This window comes from Oncorhynchus nerka, linkage group LG6 (assembly GCF_034236695.1).
Source record: "Oncorhynchus nerka isolate Pitt River linkage group LG6, Oner_Uvic_2.0, whole genome shotgun sequence".
Classification (NCBI taxonomy): Eukaryota; Metazoa; Chordata; class Actinopteri; order Salmoniformes; family Salmonidae; genus Oncorhynchus; species Oncorhynchus nerka.
The window spans coordinates 60,467,893-60,492,859 of record NC_088401.1 but is presented as its reverse complement, the minus strand read 5'-3'; the positions used below and the strand labels follow the sequence as shown (position 1 = coordinate 60,492,859).

Here is a 24,967-nt window from a genome sequence, read left to right as displayed (position 1 = left end):
GACAGGCACTTAACAGAATCAACGTGCACTTTTATGTTTGTCCTTAGGAATCGGCGGTTAAGTATTTTCTATTATGCATGGTTGGTACTGGCACTTAAGGATTTGTTCTTTAGCGATGATGTAATGGGGCCTTGTATTGTTTTATGGATGCTCATCATGAGGATCTTTTAATGTTGAAATAATCTATGCACCATGCTTTTGATAAAGCCATTAAGCTGTTAAGGTTAGTGATTATATTATGAGGTAGGCAAGACAAGCTACAGTAAATCTGGTCCTAATGGTCCTTTTGAAGTGCATTGAAACTGGCCGTCCGCCATCATATCAAAATAGGGAACAGACCGCTATCTCAAACATGACGTTTCTCTCAGATCCACAATGGCTGTCTTGTGTCATGACGGACAGACAATGACAACCTTGTGTCCAAGTTGCGCCACAGTGATCACTGTGTCTTAAAGCGTGACTCGTTTCGGTGACACTTTATAATAAGGTCTCTTAATAAACCATTTATAAACAAGTTGTAGAGAGTTGACTCACCATTTAAGCAATCTCTTAAGTCTTGTTTTATTCTTTTTTTATTTTAGGATCCCCATTAGCTGTTGCTGAAGCAGCAGTTACTCTTCCTGGGGTCCACATTTATACATTATATTTATAAATACTATTTTAAGTAAACTGCCTTCTTCATCAGCATGCTAGCTTAGCATTAGCAAGCCTAGCGTGCTGACGGGAAAGGCAGTTCAATTAAAATAGTGCTTATAAATGCATCAATGGCTCTTTAGAGATTGCTTATTGACATTTACAAATGTAGGAATAATGATTCAGAAATAGTATGTAAACCTGTTAAAGAATGGTTTATTGCAGGACCTTAATAAAGTGTTACATTTGCTCGTTCGTACTCTAGGCCCTCCTTGTCAGCTCAAACAGAGCGGTCATTGTGCAATCGCAGGACGTAAAGACGGCCATGTCTGACTTTGAAGAGTCGCATGTAGGCTGTTGTGGGGCTTGTTTGTGAAGGTGGTTTCCTGCTTTTCAACCGTGTTCTTTGCTTCTGTGTCTCTCTGCACAGACATGTCTTCCATAAGCTGTGTGTGGACCCCTGGCTGAATGAGCACTGTACGTGTCCCATGTGTAAACTGAACATCCTCAAAGCTCTGGGCATCATGGTGAGTATTAGTATAGTCAGTATCTCAATTCCTTATCAGTAGAAATGTGTTAGAAGTCAGTATACAAATGTTATCCGGCAATGCCAGTACTCATTTAAAAAACAAAAAATGTGATCAACGTCACAAACGACTCTTGACCCAAATAATGAGGAAAAAGATTGCCTTAATATATTGTCATTATCTCAATTTACATGGTTATGTTAATTAACAGTAGAATACAACACAACCTGTGTTGTGTTGTAGATTAAGGCGTTATTTCCCCAGGTTGCCCTTCACATGCTGCTACTCCCCGTCATTGTGACAGACCATGTTCATCCTTTGGCGCGCTCAGTACGATGCAACGTTTTGGAACATTCAGACAGAAATAGGCAATGTAGAACAAACATGCCTCTCTGACATGTAGCATGAGGAGTCACATCAGCTTTATTCATGGAATTTCTATCTGCAACGTTTGAGAATGTTTGGCGACTGAACATGGCCCAGGCAATTGCGTAACCATCTGTTTATGCCAGCTGTGTATGACCTCATCCGTAGTCCTAGTATTCCCCCTGCTGGTAAGTTATGGAACTATTGCTCAGACGTCAGAAACTAGTCAAACCAGGACTAAAGTGGTATCATCACATCTGATGAGCTGCTACAAGAGCTATTTTCTCTGAAGTTAAGTGTTCATTTTAAGGTCATGGTCAAAATCAGGGTTAGCGATCAGCATGACCTAACAAGTTAATATGACACAAATTAGACTTTCCTCTAACCCTTGTGTTTAACCACTAGCCATAACATTCCTCTAACCGTTGTTTAAACACTAGCCATAACATTCCTCTAACCGTTGTGTTTAACCACTAGCCATAACATTCCTCTAACCGTTGTGTTTAACCACTAGCCATAACATTCCTCTAACCGTTGTGTTTAACCACTAGCCATAACATTCCTCTAACCGTTATTTAACCACTAGCCATAACATTCCCCTAACCGCTGTGTTTAACCACTAGCCATAACATTCCTCTAATCCTTGTTTAACCACTAGCCATAACATTCCTCTAATCCTTGTTTAACCACTAGCCATAACATTCCTCTAACCGTTGTTTAACCACTAGCCATAACATTCCTCTAATCCTTGTTTAACCACTAGCCATAACATTCCTCTAATCCTTGTTTAACCACTAGCCATAACATTCCTCTAACCGTTGTGTTTAACCACTAGCCATAACATTCCTCTAACCGTTGTGTTTAACCACTAGCCATTTCCTCTAACCAACTAGCCATAACATTCCTCTAACCGTTGTTTAACCACTAGCCATAACATTCCTCTAACCGTTGTGTTTAACCACTAGCCATAACATTCCTCTAACCTTGTGTTTAACCACTAGCCATAACATTCCTCTAACCGTTGTTTTTTAACCAACCACTAGCCATAATAACATTCCTCTAACCGTTGTGTTTAACCACTAGCCATAACATTCCTCTAACCGTTGTTGTTTAACCACTAGCCATAACATTCCTCTAACCACTAGTTGTGTTTAACCACTAGCCATAACATTCCTCTAACCGTTGTGTTTAACCACTAGCCATAACATTCCTCTAACCGTTGTTTAACCACTAGCCATAACATTCCTCTAACCTTGTTTAACCACTAGCCATAACATTCCTCTAATCCTAGTTTAACCACTAGCCATAACATTCCTCTAACCGTTGTTTAACCACTAGCCATAACATTCCTCTAATCCTTGTTTAACCACTAGCCATAACATTCCTCTAACCACTAGCCATTGTTTTAACCACTAGCCATAACATTCCTCTAACCGTTGTTTAACCACTAGCCATAACATTCCTCTAACCATTGTTTTAACCACTAGCCATAACATTCCTCTAACCAACCACTAGCCATAACATTCCTCTAATCCTTGTTTAACCACTAACCTTGTTTAACCATAACATTCCTCTAACCGTTGTTTAACCACTAGCCATAACATTCCTCTAACCATTGTTTAACCACTAGCCATAACATTCCTCTAATCCTTGTTTAACCACTAGCCATAACATTCCTCTAATCCTTGTTTAACCACTAGCCATAACATTCCTCTAACCTTGTTTAACCACTAGTAACATTAACCAACCACTAGCCATAACATTCCTCTAACCTTGTTTAACCACTAGCCATAACATTCCTCTAACCGTTGTGTTTAACCACTAGCCATAACATTCCTCTAACCGTTGTGTTTAACCACTAGCCATAACATTCCTCTAATCCTTGTTGTTTTCCTCTAACCACTAGCCATAACATTCCTCTAACCGTTGTTTAACCACTAGCCATAACATTCCTCTAATCCTTGTTTAACCACTAGCCATAACATTCCTCTAATTCCTTGTTTAACCACTAGCCATAACATTCCTCTAACCGTTGTTTAACCACTAGCCATAACATTCCTCTAACCGTTGTTTAACCACTAGCCATAACCAACCACTAGCCATAACATTCCTCTAACCGTTGTTTAACCACTAGCCATAACATTCCTCTAACCTTGTTTAACCACTAGCCATAACATTCCTCTAACCTTGTTTAACCACTAGCCATAACATTCCTCTAATCCTTGTTTAACCACTAGCCATAACATTCCTCTAACCGTTGTTTTAACCACTAGCCATAACATTCCTCTAACCTTGTTTAACCACTAGCCATAACATTCCTCTAACCGTTGTGTTTAACCACTAGCCATAACATTCCTCTAACCGTTGTTTAACCACTAGCCATAACATTCCTCTAATCCTTGTTTAACCACTAGCCATAACATTCCTCTAACCGTTGTTTAACCACTAGCCATAACATTCCTCTAACCACTAGCCATAACATTCCTCTTTAACCACTAGCCATAACATTCCTCTAACCTTGTTTAACCACTAGCCATAACATTCCTCTAACCGTTGTTTAACCACTAGCCATAACATTCCTCTAACCGTTGTGTTTAACCACTAGCCATAACATTCCTCTAACCTTGTTTATTCCTCTAACCACTAGCATTCCTCTATAACCACTAGCCATTCCTCTAACCTTGTTTAACCACTAGCCATAACATTCCTAACCACTTTAACCACTAGCCATAACATTCCTCTAACCGTTATTTAACCACTAGCCATAACATTCCTCTAACCGTTGTGTTTAACCACTAGCCATAACATTCCTCTAATCCTTGTTTAACCACTAGCCATAACATTCCTCTAACCGTTGTTTAACCACTAGCCATAACATTCCTCTAACCGTTGTTTAACCACTAGCCATAACATTCCTCTAACCTTGTTTAACCACTAGCCATAACATTCCTCTAACCTTGTTTAACCACTAGCCATAACATTCCTCTAACCGTTGTTTAACCACTAGCCATAACATTCCTCTAACCTTGTTTAACCACTAGCCATAACATTCCTCTAACCAACCACTAGCCATAACATTCCTCTAACCGTTTAACCACTAGTTTAACCACTAGCCATAACATTCCTCTAATCCTTGTTTAACCACTAGCCATAACATTCCTCTAACCCACTAGCCATGTTTAACCACTAGCCATAACATTCCTCTAACATTTTAACCACTAGCCATAACATTCCTCTAACCGTTGTGTTTAACCACTAGCCATAACATTCCTCTAACCGTTGTTTAACCACTAGCCATAACATTCCTCTAACCGTTGTGTTTAACCACTAGCCATAACATTCCTCTATTCCTCTAATCCTTGTTTAACCACTAGCCATAACATTCCTCTAACCTTGTTTAACCACTAGCCATAACATTCCTCTAACCCACTAGCCATAACATGTTTAACCACTAGCCATAACATTCCTCTAATCCTTGTTTAACCACTAGCCATAACATTCCTCTAACCGTTGTTTAACCACTAGCCATAACATTCCTCTAACCGTTGTTTAACCACTAGCCATAACATTCCTCTAACCACACTAGCCATAACATTCCTCTAATCCTTGTTTAACCACTAGCCATAACATTCCTCTAACCGTTGTTTTAACCACTAGCCATAACATTCCTCTAATCCTTGTTTAACCACTAGCCATAACATTCCTCTAACCTTGTTTTAACCACTAGCCATAACATTCCTCTAACCGTTGTTTAACCACTAGCCATAACATTCCTCTAATCCTTGTTTAACCACTAGCCATAACATTCCTCTAACCGTTGTTTAACCACTAGCCATAACATTCCTCTAACCACTAGTTGTTTTTAACCACTAGCCATAACATTCCTCTAACCGTTGTGTTTATTCCATAACATTCCTCTAATCCTTGTTTAACCACTAGCCATAACATTCCTCTAATCCTTGTTTAACCACTAGCCATAACATTCCTCTAACCGTTGTGTTTAAGCCATAACATTCAACCGTTGTTTTAACCACTAGCCATAACTAGCCATAACATTCCTCTAACCTTGTTTAACCACTAGCCATAACATTCCTCTAACCTTGTTTTAACCACTAGCCATAACATTCCTCTAATCCTTGTTTAACCACTAGCCATAACATTCCTCTAACCGTTGTTTAACCACTAGCCACATTCCTCTAACCGTTGTTTAACCACTAGCCATAACATTCCTCTAACCGTTGTTTAACCACTAGCCATAACATTCCTCTAACCGTTGTGTTTAACCACTAGCCATAACATTCCTCTAACCGTTGTTTAACCACTAGCCATAACATTCCTCTAACCTTGTTTAACCACTGTTTAACCACCACTAGCCATAACATTCCTCTAATCCTTGTTTAACCACTAGCCATAACATTCCTCTAACCTTTAACCACTAGTTTAACCACTAGCCATAACATTCCTCTAACCTTCCACTAGCCATAACATTCCTCTAACCGTTTGTTTAACCACTAGCCATAACATTCCTCTAATCCTTGTTTAACCACTAGCCATAACATTCCCCTAACCTCTAACCACTAGTAACATTCCTCTAACCGTTGTTTAACCACTAGCCATAACATTCCTCTAACCGTTGTGTTTAACCACTAGCCATAACATTCCTCTAACCGCCACTAGCCATAACATTCCTCTAACCTTGTTTAACTAACCACTAGCCATAACATTCCTCTAACCGTTGTTTAACCACTAGCCATAACATTCCTCTAACCGTTGTGTTTAACCACTAGCCATAACATTCCCCTAACCGCTGTGTTTAACCACTAGCCATAACATTCCTCTAATCCTTGTTTAACCACTAGCCATAACATTCCTCGAATCCTTGTTTAACCACTAGCCATAACATTACTCAAATCCTTGTTTAACCACTAGCCATAACATTCCTCTAATCCTTGTTTAACCACTAGCCATAACATTCCTCAAATCCTTGTTTAACCACTAGCCCATACATTCCTCTAATCCTTGTTTAACCACTAGCCACTACATTCCTCTAATCCTTGTTTAACCACTAGCCATAACATTCCTCTAACCGTTGTGTTTAACCACTAGCCATAACATTCCTCTAACCGTTGTGTTTAACCACTAGCCATAACATTCCTGTAACCGTTGTTTAACCACTAGCCATAACATTCCTCTAATCCTTGTTTAACCACTAGCCATAACATTCCTCTAACCGTTGTTTAACCACTAACCACTAGCCATAACCACTAGCCATATTCCTCTAACCGTTGTTTAACCACTAGCCATAACATTCCTCTAACCGTTGTTTAACCACTAGCCATAACATTCCTCTAACCGTTGTTTAACCACTAGCCATAACATTCCTCTAACCTTGTTTAACCACTAGCCATAACATTCCTCTAATCCTTGTTTAACCACTAGCCATAACATTCCTCTAACCTTGTTTAACCACTAGCCATAACATTCCTCTAACCGTTGTGTTTAACCACTAGCCATAACATTCCTCTAACCGTTGTGTTTAACCACTAGCCATAACATTCCTCTAACCGTTGTGTTTAACCACTAGCCATAACATTCCTCTAACCGTTATGTTTAACCACTAGCCATAACATTCCTCTAACCGTTGTTTAACCACTAGCCATAACATTCCTCTAATCCTTGTTTAACCACTAGCCATAACATTCCTCTAAACCACTAGCCATAACATTCCTCTAATCCTTGTTTAACCACTAGCCATAACATTCCTCTAATCCTTGTTTAACCACTAGCCATAACATTCCTCTAACCGTTATTTAACCACTAGCCATAACATTCCCCTAACCGCTGTGTTTAACCACTAGCCATAACATTCCTCTAATCCTTGTTTAACCACTAGCCATAACATTCCTCTAACCGTTGTGTTTAACCACTAGCCATAACCCTCTAACCGTAACCACTAGCCATTCCTCTAACCGTTGTTTACCCACTAGCCATAACATTCCTGTAACCGTTGTTTAACCACTAGCCATAACATTCCTCTAATCCTTGTTTAACCACTAGCCATAACATTCCTCTAACCGTTGTTTAACCACTAGCCATAACATTCCTCTAACCGTTGTTTAACCACTAGCCATAACATTCCTCTAACCGTTGTTTAACCACTAGCCATAACATTCCTCTAACCACTAGCCATAACTTGTTTAACCACTAGCCATAACATTCCTCTAACCGTTGTTTAACCACTAGCCATAACATTCCTCTAACCGTTGTTTAACCACTAGCCATAACATTCCTCTAACCGTTGTTTAACCACTAGCCATAACATTCCTCTAACCGTTGTTTAACCACTAGCCATAACATTCCTCTAATCCTTGTTTAACCACTAGCCATAACATTCCTCTAACCGTTGTTTAACCACTAGCCATAACATTCCTCTAACCGTTGTTTAACCACTAGCCATAACATTCCTCTAACCACTAGCCATAACATGTGTTTAACCACTAGCCATAACATTCCTCTAACCGTTGTGTTTAACCACTAGCCATAACATTCCTCTAACCGTTGTGTTTAACCACTAGCCATAACATTCCTCTAACCGTTGTTTTAACCACTAGCCATAACAATCCTCTAACATTCCTCTAACCTTGTTTAACCACTTTAACCACTAGCCATAACATTCCTCTAACCGTGTGTTTAACCACTAGCCATAACATTCCTCTAATCCTTGTTTAACCACTAGCCATAACATTCCTCTAATCCTTGTTTAACCACTAGCCATAACATTCCTCTAATCCTTGTTTAACCACTAGCCACTAACCACTAGCCCTCTAACCGTTTGTTTAACCACTAGCCATAACATTCCTCTAACCGTCCTTGTTTAACCACTAGCCATAACATTCCTCTAATCCTTGTTTAACCACTAGCCATAACATTCCTCTAATCCTTGTTTAACCACTAGCCATAACATTCCTCTAACCGTTGTGTTTAACCACTAGCCATAACATTCCTCTAACCGTTGTTTAACCACTAGCCATAACATTCCTCTAACCGTTGTTTAACCACTAGCCATAACATTCCTCTAACATTTTAACCACTAGCCATAACATTCCTCTAACCGTTGTTTAACCACTAGCCATAACATTCCTCTAACCGTTGTTTAACCACTAGCCATAACATTCCTCTAACCGTTGTTTAACCACTAGCCATAACATTCCTCTAACCGTTGTTTAACCACTAGCCATAACATTCCTCTAACCGTTGTTTAACCACTAGCCATAACATTCCTCTAACCGTTGTGTTTAACCACTAGCCATAACATTCCTCTAACCGTTGTGTTTAACCACTAGCCATAACATTCCTCTAACCGTTGTGTTTAACCACTAGCCATAGCCATAATATTCCTTGTTTAACCACTAGCCATAACATTCCTAACCTCTAATCCTTGTTTTAACCACTAGCCATAACATTCCTCTAACCGTTGTTTAACCACTAGCCATAACATTCCTCTAACCGTTGTGTTTAACCACTAGCCATAACATTCCTCTAACCGTTGTGCTTAACCACTAGCCATAACATTCCTCTAACCGTTGTGTTTAACCACTAGCCATAACATTCCTCTAATCCTTGTTTAACCACTAGCCATAACATTCCTCGAATCCTTGTTTAACCACTAGCCATAACATTACTCAAATCCTTGTTTAACCACTAGCCACTACATTCCTCTAATCCTTGTTTAACCACTAGCCACTACATTCCTCTAATCCTTGTTTAACCACTAGCCATAACATTCCTCTAACCGTTGTGTTTAACCACTAGCCATAACATTCCTCTAACCGTTGTTTACCCACTAGCCATAACATTCCTGTAACCGTTGTTTAACCACTAGCCATAACATTCCTCTAATCCTTGTTTAACATTCATTCCTCTCTAACCACTAGCCATAACATTCCTTTGTTTAACCACTAGCCATAACATTCCTCTAACCGTTGTTTAACCACTAGCCATAACATTCCTCTAACCGTTGTTTAACCACTAGCCATAACATTCCTCTAACCGTTGTTTAACCACTAGCCATAACATTCCTCTAACCGTTGTTTAACCACTAGCCATAACATTCCTCTAATCCTTGTTTAACCACTAGCCATAACATTCCTCTAACCGTTGTTTAACCACTAGCCATAACATTCCTCTAACCGTTGTTTAACCACTAGCCATAACATTCCTCTAACCGTTGTGTTTAACCACTAGCCATAACATTCCTCTAACCGTTGTGTTTAACCACTAGCCATAACATTCCTCTAACCGTTGTGTTTAACCACTAGCCATAACATTCCTCTAACCGTTGTGTTTAACCACTAGCCATAATATTCCTCGAATCCTTGTTTAACCACTAGCCATAACATTCCTCTAACCGTTGTTTAACCACTAGCCATCACATTCCTCTAACCGTTGTGTTTAACCACTAGCCATCACATTCCTCTAACCGTTGTGCTTAACCACTAGCCATAACATTCCTCTAACCGTTGTGTTTAACCACTAGCCATAACATTCCTCTAACCGTTGTTTAACCACTAGCCATAACATTCCTCTAATCCTTGTTTAACCACTAGCCATAACATTCCTCTAATCCTTGTTTAACCACTAGCCATAACATTCCTCTAACTGTTGTGTTTAACCACTAGCCATAACATTCCTCTAACCGTTGTGTTTAACCACTAGCCATAACATTCCTCTAACCGTTGTTTAACCACTAGCCATAACATTCCTCTAACCGTTATGTTTAACCACTTGCCATAACATTCCTCTAACCGTTATGTTTAACCACTAGCCATAACATTCCTCTAACCGTTGTTTAACCACTAGCCATAACATTCCTCTAATCCTTGTTTAACCACTAGCCATAACATTCCTCTAATCCTTGTTTAACCACTAGCCATAACATTCCTCTAATCCTTGTTTAAGCACTAGCCGTAGCATTCCTCTAACTGTTGTGTTTAACCACTAGCCATAACATTCCTCTAACTGTTGTGTTTAACCACTAGCCATCACATTCCTCTAACCGTTGTATTTAACCACTAGCCATCACATTCCTCTAACCGTTGTGCTTAACCACTAGCCATAACATTCCTCTAACCGTTGTGTTTAACCACTAGCCATAACATTCCTCTAATCCTTGTTTAACCACTAGCCATAACATTCCTCTAACCGTTGTGTTTAACCACTAGCCATAACATTCCTCTAACCGTTATTTAACCACTAGCCATAACATTCCCCTAACCGCTGTGTTTAACCACTAGCCATAACATTCCTCTAATCCTTGTTTAACCACTAGCCACTACATTCCTCTAATCCTTGTTTAACCACTAGCCATAACATTCCTCTAACCGTTGTGTTTAACCACTAGCCATAACATTCCTCTAACCGTTGTTTACCCACTAGCCATAACATTCCTGTAACCGTTGTTTATTCACTAGCCATAACATTCCTCTAATCCTTGTTTAAGCACTAGCCATAACATTCCCCTAACCGCTGTGTTTAACCACTAGCCATAACATTCCTCTAATCCTTGTTTAACCACTAGCCATAACATTCCTCTAACCGTTGTGTTTAACCACTAGCCATAACATTCCTCTAACCGTTATTTAACCACTAGCCATAACATTCCCCTAACCGCTGTGTTTAACCACTAGCCATAACATTCCTCTAATCCACATATGTCAGAGTCAAGGCCACTTGTTTAACCACAGCCACATCAACCGCCCACTAGCAAGAAGGTTTTTTACGGCCCCTGGGATGATCTTGATTTATTATTAGAACCACCCGCAGCAAACCGGCAGCCCGCAATCTTTTAACACGCACCAATACTACATTTCCCACAATGCAAAGGTGAACCACTAGCAGTAGGCTGCTTCATTTCAATATTTATTGGCACAGCAGTCGCCAGCATCACAGTAAAATTAACTTTCAGATACCCATCAAAAATGGTAAACGGAAGGTGGATACTGAGAACCGGGGTTTCAAACAAGGTGGGAGTCGGAGTATATGTTCACGAACCACTAGCTGGAAAACCTGTGTGTCTTCTGTGTGGAGAAAGTGTGGCGGTACTGAAAGAGTATAATCTGAGACGACATTATGAAACGAAACACGCGGACAAAAACAAGAATATGGACATGGAACAAAGGCTACAAAAGGCAGAGGAATTAAAACGAGGCCTCAAATCTCGACAGGCTCTGTTCAAAAACTAGCCAAATCACAAGGCCAGGCTGCTGTCAAGGCCAGTTTTATTTTGGCAGAAGAGATCGCTAAATCAGCCCGGCCATTTACGGAGGGGGATTTCATCAAAAACTGCATGATTAAAGTTTGTTTAACCACTAGCCAGTTTGCCCAGAAAAAGGCAACTCTTTTTAAATGTGAGTCTGAGCAGAAACACCATTGCCGAGAGTAGACCAGTTGTCCATCAATCTAAAAGAGCAGCTTGTGAAAAGGGAAAAGATTTTATTGCATATTCCTTGGCTGTGGATGAGAGCACCGACATTTCTGACATTGCCCAGTTGTCAATTTTCATCCGCGGAGTGGACTCCAACCTAAGCGTGACAGAGGAGTTTTTGGCTTTACGTCCTATGCATGGCACAACTACGGGGCATGATTTGTATGAAGAGGTGTCAAGATGTGTAAATGAGATGGAGCTGCCTTGGGAAAAACTCGTGGGTTTGACAACCGACGGAGCACCTGCGATGTGTGGACACAGGAGCGGACTGGTGGCGAAGATACGGGAAAAGATGCAAGAGGAAAACGCGACAGGTGAGCTGACAGCTTATCATTGTATCATACACCAGGAAGCGTTGTGCGGTAAAGCCTTGAAAATGGAGCATGTAATGAGCATCATCACGCGCACAGTTAACTTTATCAGAGCCAAAGGTTTGAATCACCGCCAGTTCAAGGCATTTCTGACGGAGTTTAAACGGAGCATGGTGATTTGCCTTATCACACAGAGGTGCGATGGCTAAGCCAGGGAAAGGTGCTTCAAAGATGTTTCGAGCCTTGTTTAAGGAGATTTGTCTGTTCTTGGACAGCAAAGGGAAAGACACAACACAACTCCGAGACGAAATGTTTCTGTGTGAAATGGCTTTTCTGTGTGACATTACGAGTCATCTGAATGCAATAAACTTGCAGCTGCAGGGTCGGGATCGTGTCATCTCTGATATGTACAGTACAGTGAAGGCATTTAAAACCAAACTGACTCTGTGGGAGACGCAGATGCGGAAAGAAAATTTGAGCCACTTTCCCAGCTGCCAGACCATGAAAGAGAAGCTCTCTACCAGTGCGTTTAACCACTAGCACACAGTTGGCTGATAAAATAGGTATGCTTGCCGCTGACTTTCGACGCACTAGATTTGCTGACTTTGAAGCACAAAAACAGGTTGGAACTGCTGTGTAACCCATTTGCTGTTGACGTGGAAAGCTCACCACCAAACCTCCAAATGGAGTTGATTGACCTCCAATGCAATGATGCACTGAGGGCAAAATATGCGGCAGTGGGTGCTGCGGAGTTCGCCCGTTTCCTCCCTAGCACAATGCCCCAGCTGCGCATCCAGGCTGCTCAAACGTTGTCTATGTTTGGCAGCACATACCTGTGTGAACAACTGTTTTCTTTGATGAACCTGAACAAAACATCACACAGAAGTCGACTTACTGCTGAACACCTCCACTCAATTCTGAGGATTTCTTCAGCTCAGAGCCTTACCCCGAACATTGATGAACTTGTGGAAAAGATGGGACACCACCAAGTATCACCCTCAACCTCAAACAAGTGAACATTACTGTGCAATCACATATTTAGAGTTTTTACTCAGTTCAAGTTTAAAAGTTAAAATTTAATATTTGTTTTCACTGCATGTTACTTCTCCTTAAACAAAGTGTTGTTTTTGATTAATAGATTTTTGCACTTTATTTTTTGTATTTCAATCCAATTATATTTTAAAAATATTTCAGTTGAGTGGATGATAGATAATATTCCTCTAACCGGTGTTTAACCACTAGAAAATTGCTATTATTGTTTTTTCTTTGAAGTAAATTTAGCCCACTTTTGCTAAAATAGAAAATATAGTCTACTGATGGTGCCTTGAATACCGGTTTCTTTCATTTAATGTTCATGTTATGGGGATATTTATATAAAGGAAATTTGTCTTTTGTGTCTGTTGAAAATTAAAGATTACTGACAGAGCCATAAGAAAATATTGCTTTATTTATCTGATCATATTGTAATATATTTGTTAGGTTTTCAGTAGGTTCAATTAGGTTCACTAGACTATATGCGTCATTTAAAAAATTTTCAATGAACATTCGAACAGTCCGGCCCTCGTCTTGTAGCTGATTTTTTTATTTGGCCCTCCGTCCATTTGACTTTGACACCCCTGCTCTAATCCTTGTTTAACCACTAGCCATAACATTCCTCTAATCCTTGTTTAACCACTAGCCATAACATTCCTCTAACCGTTGTTTAACCACTAGCCATAACATTCCTCTAATCCTTGTTTAACCACTAGCCATAACATTCCTCTAACCGTTGTTTAACCACTAGCCATAACATTCCTCTAATCCTTGTTTAACCACTAGCCATAACATTCCTCTAATCCTTGTTTAACCACTAGCCATAACATTCCTCTAACTGTTGTGTTTAACCACTAGCCATAACATTCCTCTAACCGTTGTGTTTAACCACTAGCCATAACATTCCTCTAACCGTTATGTTTAACCACTAGCCATAATATTCCTCTAACCGTTATGTTTAACCACTAGCCATAACATTCCTCTAACCGTTGTTTAACCACTAGCCATAACATTCCTCTAACCGTTGTGTCTAACCACTAGCCATAACATTCCTCTAACTGTTGTGTTTAACCACTAGCCATAACATTCCTCTAACCGTTGTGTTTAACCACTAGCCATAACATTCCTCTAACCGTTGTGTTTAACCACTAGCCATAACATTCCTCTAACCGTTGTGTTTAACCACTAGCCATAACATTCCTCTAACCGTTATTTAACCACTAGCCATAACATTCCCCTAACCGCTGTGTTTAACCACTAGCCATAACATTCCTCTAATCCTTGTTTAACCACTAGCCACTACATTCCTCTAATCCTTGTTTAACCACTAGCCATAACATTCCTCTAACCGTTGTGTTTAACCACTAGCCATAACATTCCTCTAACCGTTGTTTACCCACTAGCCATAACATTCCTGTAACCGTTGTTTAACCACTAGCCATAACATTCCTCTAATCCTTGTTTAAGCACTAGCCATAACATTCCTCTAACCGTTGTTTAACCACTAGCCATAACATTCCTCTAACCGTTGTTTAACCACTAGCCATAACATTCCTCTAATCCTTGTTTAACCACTAGCCATAACATTCCTCTAATCCTTGTTTAACCACTAGCCATAACATTCCTCTAACCGTTGTTTAACCACTAGCCATAACATTCCTCTAACCGTTGTGTTTAACCACTAGCCATAACATTCCTCTAACCGTTGTGTTTAACCACTAGCCATAACATTCCTCTAACCGTTGTGTTTAACCACTAGCCATAACATTCCTCTAACCGTTATTTAACCACTAGCCATAACATTCCCCTAACCGCTGTGTTTAACCACTAGCCATAACATTCCTCTAATCCTTGTTTAACCACTAGCCACTACATTCCTCTAATCCTTGTTTAACCACTAGCCATAACATTCCTCTAACCGTTGTGTTTAACCACTAGCCATAACATTCCTCTAACCGTTGTTTACCCACTAGCCATAACATTCCTGTAACCGTTGTTTATTCACTAGCCATAACATTCCTCTAATCCTTGTTTAACCACTAGCCATAACATTCCTCTAACCGTTGTTTAACCACTAGCCATAACATTCCTCTAATCCTTGTTTAACCACTAGCCATAACATTCCTCTAACCGTTGTTTAACCACTAGCCATAACATTCCTCTAACCGTTGTGTTTAACCACTAGCCATAACATTCCTCTAACCGTTGTGTTTAACCACTAGCCATAACATTCCTCTAACCGTTGTGTTTAACCACTAGCCATAACATTCCTCTAACCGTTGTGTTTAACCACTAGCCATAACATTCCTCTAACCGTTGTGTTTAACCACTAGCCATAACATTCCTCTAACCGTTGTGTTTAACCACTAGCCATAACATTCCTCTAATCCTTGTTTAACCACTAGCCATAACATTCCTCTAATCCTTGTTTAACCACTAGCCATAACATTCCTCTAACCGTTGTGTTTAACCACTAGCCATAACATTCCTCTAAACATTCCGTTGTAACATTCCTCTAACCTTGTTTAACCACTAGCCATAACATTCCTCTAACCGTTGTGTTTAACCACTAGCCATAACATTCCTCTAACCGTTGTGTTTAACCACTAGCCATAACATTCCTCTAACCGTTATTTAACCACTAGCCATAACATTCCTCTAATCCTTGTTTAACCACTAGCCATAACATTCCTCTAACCGTTGTGTTTAACCACTAGCCATAACATTCCTCTAACCGTTGTTTAACCACTAGCCATAACATTCCTCTAATCCTTGTTTAACCACTAGCCATAACATTCCTCTAACCGTTGTTTAACCACTAGCCATAACATTCCTCTAATCCTTGTTTAACCACTAGCCATAACATTCCTCTAACCGTTGTGTTTAACCACTAGCCATAATATTCCTCTAACCGTTGTGTTTAACCACTAGCCATAACATTCCTCTAACCGTTGTGTTTAACCACTAGCCATAACATTCCTCTAACCGTTGTGTTTAACCACTAGCCATAACATTCCTCTAAACGTTATTTAACCACTAGCCATAACATTCCCCTAACCGCTGTGTTTAACCACTAGCCATAACATTCCTCTAATCCTTGTTTAACCACTAGCCATAACATTCCTCTAATCCTTGTTTAACCACTAGCCATAACATTACTCAAATCCTTGTTTAACCACTAGCCACTACATTCCTCTAACCGTTGTGTTTAACCACTAGCCATAACCCACTAGCCATAACATTCCTCTAACCGTTGTGTTTAACCGTTGTGTTTAACCACTAGCCATAACATTCCTCTAACCGTTGTTTACCCACTAGCCATAACATTCCTGTAACCGTTGTTTAACCACTAGCCATAACATTCCTCTAATCCTTGTTTAACCACTAGCCATAACATTCCTCTAACTGTTGTTTAACCACTAGCCATAACATTCCTCTAACCATTGTTTAACCACTAGCCATAACATTCCTCTAATCCTTGTTTAACCACTAGCCATAACATTCCTCTAACCGTTGTTTAACCACTAGCCATAACATTCCTCTAACCGTTGTTTTAACCACTAGCCATAACATTCCTCTAACCGTTGTGTTTAACCACTAGCCATAACATTCCTCTAACCGTTGTGTTTAACCACTAGCCATAACATTCCTCTAACCGTTGTGTTTAACCACTAGCCATAACATTCCTCTAACCGTTGTGTTTAACCACTAGCCATAATATTCCTCGAATCCTTGTTTAACCACTAGCCATAACATTCCTCTAACCGTTGTTTAACCACTAGCCATCACATTCCTCTAACCGTTGTGTTTAACCACTAGCCATCACATTCCTCTAACCGTTGTGCTTAACCACTAGCCATAACATTCCTCTAACCGTTGTGTTTAACCACTAGCCATAATATTCCTCTAATCCTTGTTTAACCACTAGCCACTACATTCCTCTAATCCTTGTTTAACCACTAGCCATAACATTCCTCTAATCCTTGTTTAACCACTAGCCATACATTCCTCTAATCCTTGTTTAACCACTAGCCATAACATTCCTCTAATCCTTGTTTAACCACTAGCCATAACATTCCTCTAATCCTTGTTTAACCACTAGCCATAACATTCCTCTAACCGTTGTGTTTAACCACTAGCCATAACATTCCTCTAACCGTTGTGTTTAACCACTAGCCATAACATTCCTCTAATCCTTGTTTAACCACTAGCCATAACATTCCTCTAACCGTTGTGTTTAACCACTAGCCATAACATTCCTCTAACCGTTGTTTAACCACTAGCCATAACATTCCTCTAATCCTTGTTTAACCACTAGCCATAACATTCCTCTAACCGTTGTTTAACCACTAGCCATAACATTCCTCTAACCGTTGTTTAACCACTAGCCATAACATTCCTCTAATCCTTGTTTAACCACTAGCCATAACATTCCTCTAACCGTTGTTTAACCACTAGCCATAACATTCCTCTAACCGTTGTTTAACCACTAGCCATAACATTCCTCTAACCGTTGTGTTTAACCACTAGCCATAACATTCCTCTAACCGTTGTGTTTAACCACTAGCCATAACATTCCTCTAACCGTTGTTTAACCACTAGCCATAACATTCCTCTAACCGTTGTTTAACCACTAGCCATAACATTCCTCTAATCCTTGTTTAACCACTAGCCATAACATTCCTCTAATCCTTGTTTAACCACTAGCCACTACATTCCTCTAATCCTTGTTTAACCACTAGCCATAACATTCCTCTAATCCTTGTTTAACCACTAGCCATAACATTCCTCTAATCCTTGTTTAACCACTAGCCATAACATTCCTCTAATCCTTGTTTAACCACTAGCCATAACATTCCTCTAACCGTTGTGTTTAACCACTAGCCATAACATTCCTCTAACCGTTGTGTTTAACCACTAGCCATAACATTCCTCTAATCCTTGTTTAACCACTAGCCATAACATTCCTCTAACCGTTGTGTTTACCCACTAGCCATAACATTCCTGTAACCGTTGTTTAACCACTAGCCATAACATTCCTCTAATCCTTGTTTAACCACTAGCCATAACATTCCTCTAACCGTTGTTTAACCACTAGCCATAACATTCCTCTAACCGTTGATTAACCACTAGCCATAACATTCCTCTAATCCTTGTTTAACCACTAGCCATAACATTCCTCTAACCGTTGTTTAACCACTAGCCATAACATTCCTCTAACCATTGTTTAACCACTAGCCATAACATTCCTCTAACCGTTGTGTTTAACCACTAGCCATAACATTCCTCTAACCGTTGTGTTTAACCACTAGCCATAATATTCCTCTAATCCTTGTTTAATCACTAGCCATAACATTCCTCTAACCGTTGTTTAACCACTAGCCATCACATTCCTCTAACCGTTGTGTTTAACCACTAGCCATCACATTCCTCTAACCGTTGTGTTTAACCACTAGCCATAATATTCCTCTAATCCTTGTTTAACCACTAGCCACTACATTCCTCTAATCCTTGTTTAACCACTAGCCATAACATTCCTCTAATCCTTGTTTAACCACTAGCCATAACATTCCTCTAATCCTTGTTTAACCACTAGCCATAACATTCCTCTAACCGTTGTGTTTAACCACTAGCCATAACATTCCTCTAACCGTTGTGTTTAACCACTAGCCATAACATTCCTCTAACCGTTGTGTTTAACCACTAGCCATAACATTCCTCTATTCCTTGTTTAGCCACTACATTCCTCTAATCCTTGTTTAACCACTAGCCATAACATTCCTCTAACCGTTGTGTTTAACCACTAGCCATAACATTCCTCTAATCCTTGTTTAACCACTAGCCATAACATTCCTCTAACCGTTGTGTTTAACCACTAGCCATAACATTCCTCTAACCGTTGTGTTTAACCACTAGCCATAACATTCCTCTAATCCTTGTTTAACCACTAGCCATAACATTCCTCTAACCATTGTTTAACCACTAGCCATAACATTCCTCTAACCGTTGTGTTTAACCACTAGCCATAACATTCCTCTAACCGTTGTGTTTAACCACTAGCCATAACATTCCTCTAACCGTTGTGTTTAACCACTAGCCATAACATTCCTCTAACCGTTGTGTTTAACCACTAGCCATAACATTCCTCTAACCGTTGTTTAACCACTAGCCATAACATTCCTCTAATCCTTGTTTAACCACTAGCCATAACATTCCTCTAATCCTTGTTTAACCACTAGCCATAACATTCCTCTAATCCTTGTTTAACCACTAGCCATAACATTCCTCTAACCGTTGTGTTTAACCACTAGCCATAACATTCCTCTAACCGTTGTGTTTAACCACTAGCCATAACATTCCTCTAACCGTTGTGTTTAACCACTAGCCATAACATTCCTCTAACCGTTGTGTTTAACCACTAGCCATAACATTCCTCTAATCCTTGTTTAACCACTAGCCATAACATTCCTCTAACCGTTGTGTTTAACCACTAGCCATAACATTCCTCTAACCGTTGTTTAACCACTAGCCATAACATTCCTCTAATCCTTGTTTAACCACTAGCCATAACATTCCTCTAACCCTTGTGTTTACTCCCCTACCCCCTTTAGCCCAACCTGCCGTGCGTGGACAACGTCGGCTTCGACATGGACCACAGGATAGGACGCAGCCAGACGATGGCCAGCCAGCGGACAGCCCTGGTGGACCTGTCCAGTGAGACATCCATCAGCCTGGAGCCCCTACAGCAAGGCCACCCCGGCACTGGACCCCAGATACCCTCAGAGAGCGGAGAGCTCACCCCCCGCACCGGAGAGATCAACATCGCCGTCACCAGTAAGCAGCTTCCGCCCTGGACAACCTTTCTAGTCTTCAACTCAAGTTTACATGTTATTTCAAATGACTTTATTGATATGAAAGGTTACATTCAGAATTATAAAATCAGAACACACTGTGACCCATGCACCTACTTCAAGTTTCTCACAGTTTTATTTGATCCTTGCAAATCAGGGCGGCAGGTAGCTTAACAGTTAGAGCATTGGTCCAGTAACTGAAAGGTCGCTAGTTCAAATCCCTGAGCTGGCAAGGGGGAACATTTGTTGATGTGCCCTTGAGCAAGGCACCTAACCCTAATTGCTCCAGGGTCACTGTTGATAATGGCAGATCCTGGCTCTGACCCCACTCTCCGAGTGTGTCTCAGGGAGAGTTGGGATATGCAAAAAAACAAAAACACATTTCCAATTCACACATGCGTATAATGCACACTTGTATCTGTGTAAAGTGGGACAAATATAAACATCCACCAAATGTATATAATTATTATGTAAGCGGAACATAGGAATAAATCAAATGTAGCCTTTTCATAGTTCTAACTTAGTGAAGGCATTAGCCTCTGAAAAATGATATATATATATATCTTGTTATGCAATTTAAATTAGGTTAAACTAAAGGCAAAATTATAATTCTAAACCAATTGCGCGCACACACACACACACACACTCAAAAGATAGATCCCAAATCCCTCCCTGCCCCTTTATCCCTACCTTCACTAAAAGTGAGATTAGTGGTGTTCTGTTTTGTCAGCAAAAAGACAACCACTTTTAAAAGGATTTACACGACAACCTCTGGATCCTCTCCTGCTCTCTGTCTCTTTCTCTCTGTATCTCTTTGTCTTTGAATGATTTAGATTTCAGTCTCCTTTCACTCTTTCCCTTGACCTTGGACACAGACCCCACCCCCCCAGAGACTTGTCTCTTGTAGGTCACATTGCTCCCTGCACCCTCCTCTGACTCCCCGCTGCCGCTGTCTGTTTAATCCATAATCCCTATCCAACTGATCCTAACCCCAACCATGAGAAGGCAAAATGCACAACTGACCTAAGATGACCTCTTGAACCACAATCTGTTTTACTGTGCATGACTATTTATGAAGGAGGGGAAGATGTGATTTCACAGCACTGCACCAAAAAAAAATAAGAACATGCACTGCAGTTATTGCAGTACTACTACTTGTTTATTACTGCAGTACTCCTTGTTTATCATTCTTTCACTTATAGCTAGTAATTATAATTCAGTAATGCATACGGTGTTGCTACCATGGTGTTATGCTGTGTTGCTACCATGCTGTGTGTCATGTGTTGCGGTCTTGCTATGTTGTTGTCTTAGGTCTCTCTTTATGTAGTGTTGCCTCTCTTGTTGTGATGTGTGTTTTGTCCTAGATTTATATTATATTGATTGTTATAACATTTTTTTTATATCCCAGGCCCCCGTCCCCGCAGGAGGCCTTTTGCCTTTTGGTAGGCCATCATTGTAAATAAGAATTTGTTCTTAACTGACCTGCCTAGTTAAATAAAGGTTAAATAAATAAATAAAATAAAACATAAATTTGAATGAATGGCTGATCCTGTGAGTAGTTCATAATCTGAATAATAGTGAATAAGATTTGTTAGATAACTCTTAATACCTAAACCTGTTTCAGGGTAGGCCTACTTTTATAAATTCATTGAAGCCAGTCTTATATAAATCCACCCAATTTCTGCTGTTGGATAATGTGACCCAGGTTTCTCTCATTTCTGGTAAACCTCAAAGGGCTCCTATAGTGAAAGTTATGCCTGTTCTCTTTCAATGTGGACAGTTTTACTTGACTTTTCTCAATTTAAAGAGACTGCACGTTATGTTAGTAACATGCAGTGTAGATGGACCTAGATGTGCCTCGGTTTCTCTTTTTGTCGTCGTTGGATACGTCTGCAGTGTGGATGCATGTGTGGATGGCTTGCGGTGTGGATGTGTTTTGTGCCTGTGTGTACATAACGGTCTTTACGCTATGCCCATGCTTCCAGGTCTTTCTCTTCGGTCTTCAAGCTTGTCCTGGTGAATGTCTCCTTTCTCCTGCCTCTCTCCGTGTCGCTCTCCTCTGGATCTTAAGGACGTCTTTTCTTTATCTCTTAGTTTTCCTGACTTTACTGCTGGTTTTCAAAGAGGAAAGATCTTTTGTGTTTTCCTGTTTGGCCTCGTCGGTTTTTAACCCAATGCATGTTGGGCTGCAATGACCCCCCTTTCCTTTTATTGACAGAGGAGTGGTTTATAATCGCCAGCTTCGGCCTTCTCAGCACTCTCACTCTGTGCTTTATGATCATCAAGGCCACAGCCAGCTTCTCCAGCCCTGAGTGAGTACCACCATACACTTCCAGAATTCAATACATTCAATATGTCTACTCCTTAATTACATTTCAATCAAGCCTATTGATTAAGCTTGAGTCATAGATTATTGTTGTCTATTTAATTTCTGCTTAACTAAGCCCGTATCCAGGGCTATACTTCTTGATTTGTGGATATCTGAAAATGGGCTCAACTCAGGCTACTTTGAACCATTGTCAAGACAATGGAGTTTGGATATTGTCCAGACAGATGCAAAACAGTCAGACGAGTATTCAAATGTGGCCATGAATTTACTCAACTTGGATCGCAGCTAACATAAATCTAAATACTTTAACAGAACAATTGTTTCATACTGTACAATATATGTGTACTAAAGTTAAGTACAGTTGACATGGGTACTGGCATGTATCTGATACAGAGAGAGTTTGAAAAGTAATGAAATATTGGATTGTGAATGTTTCCACATGAACTAACAAGGATACTGTATAAAGTAACACGGAAGGCTCCATCCATCCCCTCTCAGACAAACTTCAAAAGTATTAGAGCTAAGAGCCTTAACACGAGAAAATCATGGTTTAAAAGAAGTATTTTTTTCCCCGATCAATTACATTCCCCTTCTCTGTTCCTACGTGTCTTTAATGCTCTCTTTCTTCTGCTACCTTTTCTAACATTGTTCATTTCCTCTTCCTTCTCTTTCAGCCTGGAGTGGGAGAAGTGAAGATGATCGCCTTATTGCCCCTCTCGATCCTTTCTCTGGCGCAGCCTCATGGCAATGTTGCCTTCTTCTGCCATATGTTTCTGTATTGTATTTTGTAAGCTTGTACTACTGTACTGACTGAGCCTGGCTGTAATTGTTTTTAGTGGTTGTAATAGGGCAAAGTGCTTTGAGACATTAAATCTTCCCTCCTTTTCACTTGTTCACTTTTCACCTCGGAGAGTTCATCAATGAGCTTGATGCCTTGATAAGCTCCTTTCCTGAGGACGGCTCACCTCTCACAGTTCTGGGCGACTTTAACCTCCCCACATCTACCTTTGACTCATTCCTCTCTGCCTCCTTCTTTCCACTCCTCTCCTCTTTTGACCTCACCCTCTCACCTTCCCCCTCTACTCACAAGGCAGGCAATACGCTCGACCTCATCTTTACTAGATGCTGTTCTTCCACTAACCTCACTGCAACTCCCCTCCAAGTCTCCGACCACTACCTTGTATCCTTTTCCCTCTTGCTCTCATCCAACACTTCCCACACTGCCCCTACTCGGATGGTATCGCGCCGTCCCAATCTTCGCTCTCTCTCCCCCGCTACTCTCTCCTCTTCCATCCTATCATCTCTTCCCTCTGCTCAAACCTTCTCCAACCTATCTCCTGATTCTGCCTCCTCAACCCTCCTCTCCTCCCTTTCTGCATCCCTTGATTCTCTATGTCCCCTATCCTCCAGGCCGGCTCGGTCCTCCCCTCCTGCTCCGTGGCTCGACGACTCATTGCGAGCTCACAGAACAGGGCTCCGGGCAGCCGAGCGGAAATGGAGGAAAACTCGCCTCCCTGCGGACCTGGCATCCTTTCACTCCCTCCTCTCTACATTTTCCTCTTCTGTCTCTGCTGCTAAAGCCACTTTCTACCACTCTAAATTCCAAGCATCTGCCTCTAACCCTAGGAAGCTCTTTGCCACCTTCTCCTCCCTCCTGAATCCTCCTCCCCCTCCGCCCCCTCCTCCCTCTCTGCAGATGACTTCGTCAACCATTTTGAAAAGAAGGTCGACGACATCCGATCCTCGTTTGCTAAGTCAAACGACACCGCTGGTTCTGCTCACACTGCCCTACCCTGTGCTCTGACCTCTTTCTCCCCTCTCTCTCCAGATGAAATCTCGCGTCTTGTGACGGCCGGCAGCCCAACAACCTGCCCGCTTGACCCTAATTCCCTCCTCTCTTCTCCAGACCATTTCCGGAGACCTTCTCCCTTACCTCACCTCGCTCATCAACTCATCCCTGACCGCTGGCTACGTCCCTTCTGTCTTCAAGAGAGCGAGAGTTGCACCTCTTCTGAAAAAACCTACACTCGATCCCTCCGATGTCAACAACTACAGACCAGTATCCCTTCTTTCTTTTCTCTCCAAAACTCTTGAACGTGCCGTCCTTGGCCAGCTCTCCCGCTATCTCTCTCAGAATGACCTTCTTGATCCAAATCAGTCAGGTTTCAAGACTAGTCATTCAACTGAGACTGCTCTTCTCTGTATCACGGAGGCCCTCCGCACTGCTAAAGCTAACTCTCTCTCCTCTGCTCTCATCCTTCTAGACCTATCAGCTGCCTTCGATACTGTGAACCATCAGATCCTCCTCTCCACCCTCTCCGAGTTGGGCATCTCCGGCGCGGCCCACGCTTGGATTGCGTCCTACCTGACAGGTCGCTCCTACCAGGTGGCGTGGCGAGAATCTGTCTCCTCACCACGCGCTCACCACTGGCGTC

At 41.0% G+C, this 24,967-nt stretch overlaps 1 protein-coding gene across 6 annotated transcripts in view; it reads left to right on the top strand.

The window, feature by feature from the left end:
• Positions 1–24,967, top strand: part of LOC115130797 (E3 ubiquitin-protein ligase RNF130-like) — a 106,246-nt gene that overhangs the window by 76,024 nt on the left and 5,255 nt on the right. For 3 of the 6 annotated variants that reach the window (XM_029662245.2, XM_029662246.2, XM_029662247.2), the window contains 3 exons: positions 1,064–1,160; positions 19,964–20,186; positions 22,422–22,515. In XM_029662245.2, the coding sequence (XP_029518105.1) occupies positions 1,064–1,160; positions 19,964–20,186; positions 22,422–22,515 (414 nt within the window). Of the gene's footprint in view, positions 1–1,063; positions 1,161–19,963; positions 20,187–22,421; positions 22,516–23,206; positions 23,421–24,967 lie in introns of those variants that run through there. The other 3 variants (XM_029662249.2, XM_029662250.2, XM_029662248.2) reach the window with 2 other exon arrangements.